Source organism: Aulonocara sp. 'chitande type north' Nkhata Bay, linkage group LG18 (genome assembly GCF_057382095.1).
Source record: "Aulonocara sp. 'chitande type north' Nkhata Bay isolate Kocher_YH1m ecotype deep benthic linkage group LG18, A_spYH_male_GT1.1, whole genome shotgun sequence".
Classification (NCBI taxonomy): Eukaryota; Metazoa; Chordata; class Actinopteri; order Cichliformes; family Cichlidae; genus Aulonocara; species Aulonocara sp. 'chitande type north' Nkhata Bay.
In genome coordinates, this window is record NC_141361.1 from 18,341,108 (window position 1) to 18,352,472 (window position 11,365).

The 11,365-nt window shown below is 38.9% G+C and overlaps 2 protein-coding genes across 2 annotated transcripts; both read right to left on the bottom strand.

Annotated features, from left to right (window-relative positions):
* Positions 1-286: 286 nt before the first annotated feature.
* On the bottom strand, positions 287-3,264 carry foxf2a (forkhead box F2a). Its single transcript, XM_086271578.1, has 2 exons — positions 2,043-3,264; positions 287-800 (listed from the first exon to the last, which is right to left on the bottom strand). The coding sequence occupies exons 1-2, from the start codon at positions 3,031-3,033 to the stop codon at positions 637-639; spliced, it is 1,155 nt and encodes a 384-aa protein (XP_086127704.1). The 5' UTR covers positions 3,034-3,264; the 3' UTR covers positions 287-636.
* A 1,079-nt stretch (positions 3,265-4,343) lies between these two features.
* foxq1a (forkhead box Q1a) lies at positions 4,344-5,774 on the bottom strand. The gene has a single exon (XM_086271351.1). It carries the CDS (start codon positions 5,573-5,575, stop codon positions 4,754-4,756), a length of 822 nt encoding a protein of 273 aa, XP_086127477.1. The 5' UTR covers positions 5,576-5,774; the 3' UTR covers positions 4,344-4,753.
* Positions 5,775-11,365: the final 5,591 nt, after the last annotated feature.

Below are 11,365 nucleotides of genomic sequence, written 5' to 3' on the forward strand. Positions count from 1 at the left end.
TTCGTTCATATTTATGAAACTGAGAAGAAAGCACCCATAACACAGCTGGTGTTCCCTGATGAGTGTGTCTTTTACTTTTGCTTTCTCATGGTTTCAAATTTGTGCCTCTGCAAAACTTTAAAGACTACTGTTCTGCTGAGCTCCTGAGAAACAAAACTTACTTTTTAAATCCAACATTTAAAAAAGATCTATACTGTTTCTAGAAAACACGTTGTCTACCCTTTCTTATAGTCATTTAGTATTTAAGACATCACTTCGAAATGGTCCTTTCAAAAATAAATCTCTTTAATGATTAGGGATTATTACAGGCGGGAAGCAACAGTTTAACCATCAGAAAAAACACAAAACAAAATTAAGTGAAAGGTTCAGATATATTGACGTTTTTGGTACAATATAGATATTGCTTATCCATGTGTGTGACGTCAGTCGCATAAGGAAAACGTGAAGTGCTAAAACAAGTCCCCACAACAAAATGATTACTAAAGAAATTGAAAGGTCAAAGTTCATTGGAAAGAAAGATGTGCTTCATAAGCTGCCGTATAAGGAAATGTTATGTTAGAATCACTCCGCCAAGGGCTTAACTTAAATGAAGTGGATTTGTGGGTTTTATTTTAGGAACCACTTTGCCTCTTCTTGTCACATTACACATGGCTTTACGTCCTGATAGACGCTTTGATGATGATGATGATGATGATGGAGCTGATGATAATAAGATCCACTGGTGTTGGGATGAAGGTTTAAAACGAATTCCTTCCTGTCACACACGGGAGCTGAGTGGCTGGAATATCGAGACAATCCCACTGTAAACAAACAGGATACAAGAGGTCAAGTAGTCATTTCTTTGGTCAAGCTGTAGATTTATAGAAGCACGCAACCAAAAAAGGAAAGAAAGAAAAAGGGCCACAACTTTAGAGCATTTCCTTTTAGACAATTTTAGACCTAAAATTGGTTGGCGCTACTTTTGAACAACATTTATTTATTTCTGTCTTTCTTTTTATCTTTTTTCTTTTAAAGTTGTCATATTTTCCATAGCTGCCTTTATCCAAAGGATATAAGAGCAGTTCATGTTTACACTGTTAGGCAGTTGATGATGCAAATTCTAGTGGATTCCTCACTCTAACATCCTAAAGTCACAAATCGTAATAAAACAACAGATTTTTCCCATTGCAAACAATAAGGTATTAAACGCATTTTGAGACAGATTCTGATAAACAAATCAAGTCTGCTGATTTTCCTAATTTTATATTTCTAAAAAGAACTACTTGTAAATATATATATATATATATATATATATATATATATATATATATATATATATATATATATATATATATATATTAATGAATGTTTTTCATTGTATACAAATGTGCCTTTTAGCGTATTTTAACAAAAAAAAACGTGTTTACAGACTAATCAATAATACAATAAAAGCAGGTTTGACATTTTTAGTGAAGTTTATGAATCTGCTTGAAATTTTTTAAAAAGGTTTGTTTTCATAATTAACAGTTTTAATGAGCTGCTGTTATTGTGTATTTAGACCTACATTTGTGTAACACGGGGACCTCTGAAAAGGCTTCTATGCAGACGCTATGGCATGATAATAAAATGTGAAATAACAATGATAGCAATAAATCAGTTAAATGAAACAAAAGCCACGATTGAACACCAATATTTTGATGCGTGATAAAAAAAATAAATAAATAAATATCAAAAAATATTTTATAGCCTTAAAAACTACTTTTCTGTTCATCTTGCTGCTTTTCAATTTTAATTTTAAATATATTACAAATTGATATGTTTTATGTATAGATTTTTAAATAAACCTGTTCGCATAAAAAATACATTGTAAAATCTTGATTTTTCTATGTATTTTTTATGTGTGTGAAACATGAAAATCTGTTTTTTGTTTTGTTTTGTTTTTTGTTTTTTAAAAAGAGCGTTGACTTTATCTGTGATAGATAAATGATCAGTTATTCACGGCCTCAAGTGACTCACTGTGGTAAGCAGAGAATATAAAACAGTGTAGGTAATAAAATGCATACCTGAAATGTCAGAATCTCGTGCATTATGGTGCAAATAGCCCTGGTCCAGCGCGTAAGACGTCATTCCCGCATGTACGGCTGAGGAGTTTGGACTGCTTGATCTCACCGACTGCTGTTTGATGTACGATGACACACCAGGTGTACTCCAATGTGAAGCTGCATTTGCATATGGAGACTGACAGTCCAAAGTGCCTATCATCGCTTGGGAGGACTGCAGGGGGCTGCTGCTACTGTCGGGGCAATAGTCTGAGTTAGAGGCCACCTGACATGCGGCCATATATGACGACCCGGAGCTCGATGACATGTGCGGGAGGTGATGTCCTCCTCCGAGTCCATCGAAGCCACCTGGAACTGTATTACCCATTAAATCTAAGTTGTAGCTGTTATGACATGCTAATGAGCCTGCAGGTGATTGGAAATCAAAGTTCTGGGACAGCATGGATGCACCAAACCCGATCCCATTCATCATCCTGTACATTGGTTTTAAAGCTTGGCATTTCCTCCGGAACCCCCGGGGTCTGCGACGAAACGAGCCCTCCTCAAACATAAACTCACTGCCAGGGTCGATGGTCCAGTAGTGCCCTTTGCCAGGTCTGCCTAGACCCTTGGGTAGTTTTATAAAGCACTCGTTCAGAGACAGGTTATGTCTGACAGAATTTTTCCATCCCTGGTATGATCCCCTGAAGAAAGGGAATCTGGCCTGGAGAAACTGATATATTTCGCTTAAAGTAAGTCTTTTAGTTGGCGAGCTTTGAATAGCCATCACAATTAAGGCAATGTATGAGTAGGGAGGCTTTTCGGGGCGCCTCAAGCCGGAGTTTCCCTTTTTCCCTTTTGCTGATTCATTATGCGCGCTCTCCATCACTGGCTGTGGGCTCAGCACAGATGCCCTTAGAGCACCGGCCGCTGGACTTGCGCGCAGAGGACTGGGTAGATCCAGATGTTGCTGGGAATTCTCAGTCGTCATAGCCGTGCCTCTTTCTGGTTTCATACAACATGCAACTCTCTTTTCCTGTATTTTAAGCACCGTTAAAGGCTTCCTAACGCAGAATTCACGGAGGTCAGTGTCCCGTTGCGATGCTCGGTAAGATTATAACCGTGAAAATCAAGAAACGCAGGCGCTGAGCCTCCTTCCTCTCTCTGCCCATCGCTGGCAATAATCCCATCAGAGAGGGGAAATAAAGCTCCTAGACTTTGCTTGCGCATATCCACCCGGCCAAACACAACTCGACCACCTATCAGTACTTAAATCTCTCTCTGCCCCTCTATTCCCCCAAATCCCTCCAAGAAATCGCCAGGAACTACTCCCTCCCCATCTGGCAAGTATCCAGCCTAGAAGCCGGACACTGCACATTGGAGTAAGACAAATCTCCTCCCACGACTCACTTTCCAAAACACTTCTGTCCACATTTGACAAACCGGTATTTGTCACGACATCATGATGAATGAAGTCTCAGAGTTCGATTAAGATCAAATTATTTCCTTTTACCTCCCTTTACAGCAAACACTGAAGGTGCCCAATTGCAGCTTTAGACTGTAAAGTTGTGCGGGAGAAGCACCGACTCCTGATTTGGTTGGGATCTGTTCAGGGTTAAGGGCTCTGACATGAGAGGCCAGAGCATGTTTTTTCCATCAGAGCGTGCCAACATACCACACACAGCGCCCAAGTGTCAGTTTACCTCTCGGAGCCTGGATTACATCCCTGGAGAAATGAAAGTAGCCACTCTAACAAAAGTCTTTGGAAGGATTCAGATGATAAAATATGAACATGTCGCTATGCAAAGTTCCTTTCTTCTGTGAAACGTTTAGAGCAATTCGAGTGGCTTAAGACGTGAAATAATGTCACCATCAGTGAAGTTAAAAGCACAATCTGCGCAAGCTGTTACCAACACGAAACTCGTGCGTCCAGGATGCACAGCTGCTTTAGAGGAAATTTACTTTCTAGTGTCAGATGAATAGCACAAACTGGAATACCCTTCTTTCTGCTCTGAATTTGAGTTGAGCTCGCATTTGTATAAACCCTTTCCTGAGTATGTGTGGTGACTGAGGCGACAGCTATTTGCAGCGCCAGACAGAAAACATAAATATTGGATGCCCCTATCCGGCAGCAGCGAGCTTCATGAACATGAAAAAGTAAATACTACTATATGATATTTCTTTTGGCAGCATGAAGCAGAAAGAAAGAGGGAAAAAAGAACAATACCAAGTTTATTATTATTATTATTATTATTATTATTATTATACAAATATTGGGCAATGCAAGATTTAGAAAATAGTTTCGAGGAGGCGTCAGACGAATACGCCCTCATGAATAGTGCGTTCTATAATTGCACTGGCAGTTAACTATGCTTTTATGAAGTATCTATAATTCCAGTTATAGATATATACACAACAACAGGAAACAGATATCAGCACAACTTTTTTTTATTATTAATTTCACATTTCTCAAAATAAAAAGACATAAAAACAGTCAAAGTGCATATTTTTAACAGGTTTGTTAAAGAAATAAAGTTAATGCTCTGCTCGGTAACATTTCTAACAGAGTGTGAAATTTCAAGTTTGAAAACGCTTTAAGGATAAACTACTACAAAAATAAAAGGGAACCACCATCCCGCCACAGTTATGTCAGATTAAACTAGCGACTAACTCAAGGTGATCATTTTGAGTCACCGAACAGCAAGTCCACATTTCTTTGTGATATTGCAAATTGTCTATGAAAGAAACCCACCACCATAGGGGGTTGATACATGCTGGGCACTGGAGTCCACATGACAGGGTGACTTAACATATAGATATGAGGCAGGTGTGTTTGAATGATAGGTCATTAGTTCAGTGTAGTAGGGCCAGGGGAAGGCAGGAAAGGGAGGCAAACGTTCGTTATTTAAGTCTCTCTTGAACGGCTTGCTGAGGATGCTGTCAATAGCGAATGAACTGGTAAACTTGGGACGGGAATCAGTCTTGGTGCTCGGGGCAGACTGGTGAATGAGCTGCGGCTCCTCTGTGTGCTCGGGCTCCTCTTGTTCCCTGCTGAATTTTTTGTTAATGCGCTTTCTTCTGCGCCGGAATACCCCGTCAGCAAATGTGTATTCGCTGTGAGGATTGAGCATCCAGTAATTGTCCTTTCCCCAGGGTCTGGAAGGGTCCCGGAGCACTTTGAGAAAACAATCATTAAGAGACAGATTATGACGAACCGAGTTCCTCCAGCCGGTGTAAGTGCCTCTGAAGAACGGGAACTTTTTCATCAGATAGTCGTTTATCTCCGCCAAAGTCAGACGTCCACTGGGTGAGTCCCGGATGGCCATAGCGATTAGAGCGATGTATGAAAACGGGGGCTTGGGTCTACGTGTGTATGGCTTGGACTTGCCGCTGCCGCCGCACGGGGTGACAGGTGGAGGACTGTGGGCCACGCAGTCCCCATCCGACCCCAGCTCCTCTTCAGGAGGGAAAGGAGATCGCCCATGACCCTCAGCATCACTGGACATCTCGAAATGCTTCATGTCATAGTGACTCCCACACAGCACCTCCAGCTTCATTGTTAGTGTGCTGCTCGGTAGAATCTGTCCAGCAATAAACCTCGGAGAGCTCTTTGCGTAAAGTCCGAAGCTTTAGTCAAGCTTTAGTCAGCTGTGAGTCAAGATGCGGAGAGTCTTGGGCTGTATCCAAAGGAGTGTGTCTTCTTAATCATACCTGCCAGAGCGCTGAAGCCCTTCTCACCTTGGGTCCGTGTTAGCGGCACTTTATAGGCGGCTTACCTCAGACCCAACCCAAGGGGGCGGGGCATGTGAGTTTAAAATATTGAGAATATCACAAATACCTTCACATTGCGTTCCAGTGTCTTTAATAAAAAAAAAAATCATAATGACCATTTAATATAATATTCCGAACATTCCAACCCACACCTCATTCAAAGCCAGTTTAACAGTCTCACCTGTGAAATGTTAAGGAACACACACTGGGACTATTTTACCTGAGACAACCAGGGGGCGTATATTTCCTTTGCATTTAAGGTGCGGTGCCTACAGGTAGTTTTATTTGTCCCATTCAGGAAGCGCCGTAATCACAGCAAGGGCTATCTGTTTTCGGGTGTGTGTGTGTGTGTGTGTGTGTGTGTGTGTGTGTGTGTGTGTGTGTGTGTGTGTGTGTGTGTGTAATTATTTACTTCATCTTTTTTTTTTAAACAACCGTTTTATGATGAAAACAATCAACTGCACAATCTTTCCATGCTGGTGTGTAATATTTAAACAACACTCGGGTCTCTGTGCCAGCACTCGTCACACATTCACCTGCTTTCGAGATGTCTCATATCAAAGCTCAGTGTTTAGGTGTGAACTTTTAATGTCATGCCAATTTACCAGCCCACATGGAAACTTGTGTTATTGTGTTTTTGTCACTTAAACAGTGCATTCTGTCCTTCCTGTTGCCCAGAATTCACCTACCAAATGATCATTAATTTTCTGTTTTTGGTAATTGCGTTGAGGTTTTGGAAGGCTTTAGAAATGTCTAAGTCTTGCAATTTCAGCCTGAGGAAATTGCAGTACAATTGCACCAGGTGTATCAATTGAATCATGGAGATAGGAACAAACAAGACAAATTGTTGATTTATATTGTACTCTTGTTGGATGATGCCAGTCATCTTCTCTCAGCTACTCCCCCAGGTCAAACTCTGACTTCTGCTGAACAACCCATCTTTGTGCAACATACCTCCGGGAAAAAGATGCAACCAATTGCCATGACAGGCTGTGCAGCCACAGTGTCATCACATAAACGGAAAAAAATATATATCCTTGTAAAACCACCTGGAACTCGGTGTTGACATTACCCTCATGCTGTCACTGTGCCAAGTACAAAATTATTCAACTGCTGTTTATGCAAACTGTGCGTTCTGTAAGTGTTTGTAGAAGGTAGGCCGAGCATGTTTGTGCTGGTGTGAATGTTTTGATTTTCAGGTAATAATCTGTTTGCGTTGAGTGTGACACAGAACCTGTAGTGAAGTCACTACTTTGAATGGTGGCATGTCAAGGATGGAATTCTGTAAGCTAACCACACAATGACAGCAACTCACATACCACCGTATTCACTCTGCTCAGTGCATGTAGTAGCTTGTGACGCCATGTCTCAATGTGTACATACATGGTGATATGTGTATAAAGCTTTAAATCATTTATTATGGCTTTATAATAAGATAATTTAAAAAAAAGTATACAATATCACAAGTGGAGTAATTAAAAGTTACATACAAAATCATAGATACGTATTTATGTGTGTAACTGTTTCTTATGAAGGAAAGACTGTAAATATTCATTTGATAGTATGGTGTACTTAAAGCCAGTATACTAATGAGCAGTTATAGTAATTCTATGCTACTCCAATATTTCTAAAGGCATGTGTGTGCAGTGTTCATACTTAAACAACATATAATTTTGTAAAAATACACAATAATGCAATAATTTAAAATGGTCTATTTTAAGATGATTAGATAATAAATCTGTTTTATAAGCTTCTTCTTTGTGTGTTTGTGAGTTTAGAATATAAAATTAAATGCATGTAGTGTGAAATATAAATGAATTGCATGAAATTTTATTTATGGTTTTAAAGCCCTTAAACCTGCAAAGCTATAAAATTGAAAAACCTCCAAAGAATGAAGAATGCTTTTCTCTGAACAGCACAATAATGATAACATTGTTCGCAAGCATGTTCGTTGAGCAACGGAGACACATTGGCCGTGAAAGCGCCATCTTCCTTTGTCAGAACGTCAACGTTTACTGCCAGCATGGCCCTGATGTTGTTGTTGAAACATAACCTGTTGATATGCTGGAATGAGGAACACGGTAAAGTACATAGCCAGACACTTAGTGACTAATGCCCTGATGGTTGTGAATACTGTGCAGTGATTCACTGGCACCATTTTCAGTTCCAAAACATTCAAGAATTCCAAACTTTTGCCAAAATAATAAAAATGCATGCCAAGATTTTTCAATTCAGTACAATAAAGTCACGCCTATTCACAAGCATGTAGTAGTTTCATGAGAACCCATTTAAGGTAGAGCATACCTGTGTAGCACATGCGATCACTCACAGACTTCATGTGGCCAAATTCTATGAAGTTTAAGTTCAGTCAATCAAAGTGTTGGTTTTGACTCACAAAACAGTCACAACCCAATGATTTTCCAAAGAATCGTTTGTTTAATTGTTTGTCAAGGAAAATAGTTTCCCACTCATTTGTCAGTGAGCACACGGAAGAAGTTAAATAGTTTTAGTTGACTGCACGATTAAAAGACAAAACAGCACATGAAGGGCAACAAATGTGTTGTGACTGTAGATTTAACAGCTATGTTGAGCGCTGCTCATTTCTCAGCGATACACCTGCTTCATTTTGCTCAAGCTGCTGAGTCACTAAGAGCTTTTGATTTTTAAACTAAAAAACAATGCACCCTAGTATAAAAAGACATGGGACAATGAAATAATAATAATGGATTGCATTTATACAGTATATTTATATTTTTAGACACTCAAAACGCTTTACAATTCCACTATTCATTCACTCTCACATTGACACACTGGTGGAAGCAAACCACAGTTGTAGACAGCTGCCCTGGGGCAGACTGACAGAAGCAATATAGCTGCCATATTGTGCCATCGGCCCCTCTGGCCAACACCAGTAGGTAGAGTGAAGTGTCTTGCCCAAGGTAACAATGACCTGGACAGACAGAGCTGGGGTTACAAGATGCACTTCCCAACCCCTGAACCATGGTCGCCCAGTAAAAAACAACAGTGAAATGTGCTTACCTTTGTATATGCATCAAGTAAATATGGCTTCCACTTATAAAAATATGATTGCTTACAGACAGAGTTGTCATGGTTTTCCTTAACTAATATTTATCAGTAGTCTCACTATTGTCTCACATGTCCAGGACAGATAATGACTCATCATTAAAACATATAAGAGAAAAACATTTAAACCCTTCTTAGAATCTCAGTAATCTCAGTGTGTGTGTGTGTGTGTGTGTGTGTGTGTGTGTGTGTGTGTGTGTGTGTGTGTGTGTGTGTGTGTGTGTGTGTGTGTGTGTGTGTTTATCCAAACACGTTTTAGTTTTTCAGTGCAAAGCTGCAGATCATTTGTGATGCGTTTGGTAAACAATTATAAATGTAAGAGCAAAGATCTAAAGGTAAAGGCATCTTCAGAGGTGGAATTAAAATTAAGTGGTTCAAACAAAAATATAATTTCTTATCTATTCCAGGCTTTTTTTAGGGCTATGTGTGGAAACTATGTTTTAATTATCATTTTAGAAAAGTCTGACCTCAAAATATTTCGTCAGTTACTAATTGCTTTATTTTGACAGCTCAGTTTTGAAACCAGCTTGCCAGTGTCTCAGCACTTAACTGGAGCATTATGGTTTTGCACAAACATTCTTAGTCATACTCAGACAGCTTATAGACATTGCTTCTTCATGTATATTTTGCTCCACATGTTGGGTCATGTATATCTCGCCCCGGCCTCTGAATCCACACATTCTGTCTCTCGTGTAAGAAAGCTGTAAAGTTTAGCCGTTTTCTTTCCCTTTCAATAAGTAATTTGTGCGACACATATTTAAATATGTCAGAAAACAAATTTCAAGTTCTTTCATGTCTCTCAGCAGTTAAAGTATGAGAGAAGGAATGAAAGCAGGCCATTGCCTGTTGCTGGTTTGGGAAGTTTCTATTCCTGAGCTTTCCCTTGGAAGGCAAAGGGTAATGAGGTGCTGCAAAAATGAAAAGAAAAAGTATTGGAGACACAATAAAAATGTAAGAGAAGCTTTCTGCAGGGAAATGAAAATATGTATTTATGTATAATATTACTATTAAACAAGGCAATTCAAACATAGTGAATAATATTACTGAATAAATTAATACTATTTAAAGGAGAATTGCAATACTGCGAACAGAAGCCACTTGTAGAATGCATTTAAAAGTTAAAAGGGGGTGAAGGAGGTAAACATTGCCAAAACAGCAGCAAGATGGAGTTTAGCTTTCAAATAAGGAACAAATTTCCACATTAAATGTGGTTAATATGTCAACAGTTTGAGCGGTGATTGTAAAAAACGTTGAGAAAAGGGGTCAGTCCATTATTTATTCTCTCTAGGGCTCTGTGTGGTGAGATCTAGGTTGAGGCCTTGTGTATCAACATACAGAGTGTCATAAGCTGTTACTGACAAGCAGCACGGCTACAAAACCGTTACCACCATTATTCTAGAGTAGAGAAATGCCACGTCAACAATGTATATACATATATATATATATATATATATATATATATATATAAATGTGTGTGTGTGTACAATAAACTCTTTTGCACCTTTGTCGACGTTATAATTTACAGTTTACAACAAAAATAAAATGTTCAGTAAATGCTTTCCACACATAAATCCAGCAACTGTTGAACATTTATCAGCTCTCTTTATCTCACAGTTTATAAACTCAGCATCCAAGAGAGAAACTTAAAATGAAATATGCGCGACGATATGATTAAAGGCCAGGGTTAATCATTCGTGATTCATAGAGTTTTACAATTTACCATTTATTCTACCTAGTGCTTTAGTACCCAGGACATGTTGTAAATCTATATGAGAAGATAACGTTTATTTATGCTTTGTTCTGCGTGGTTTTTACCACAAGCTACCAGTCTGATTAGTGTTAAACTTGCAGCATATAGAAATGTAAAAAAAAATGCAAGGGTAAATTAAAATCAAAGGCAGATTTGTAATAATCAGAAAAGTCCTTACTATAATGCTAGATTTTCAGTGTCTCTGGATACATATTGTGTTGTTTCTATTCACAAAATCATAATCTTACTTTCTCTCTGTCTACAGTGCAACCCTCAAATGTCTGGAGTTTTTAGTTACCATCTGTTTTTGTGCCTAAGGCTTTGAAACGTGGCTTCACTAAAAAGAAATCATTTAAACATGTAAACAAGCGCTCATTTTCTTCCTGTGCCTGTACTTATGATGCCATAGCAACCGGTAAATTCCGTCAGATTCAATCACATGAAATACAAAGACCCAACAAGGAAGCTGTGCCATCAGCAACCACAAAGATCAAAGGCAGGCGGCATGAAAATGTAATAAAATCATTAAATTAACGTATCAAGGCAACCAGCTGATCCTACATTTATAAATATGTTTTGTCAAATTAAACATAATTGTATTGATATTAGTCTGCTCCCTGTATTATTTAAGACATGAACTTTGTGGCTCATCTGGTTGTTTCCTCTCTGTTTGCATGCTTCTGCTGCATGTAACACATGCCATCTCTGCAGTTATTTGAAAGCTAGCATGAAGCTGTGCCAA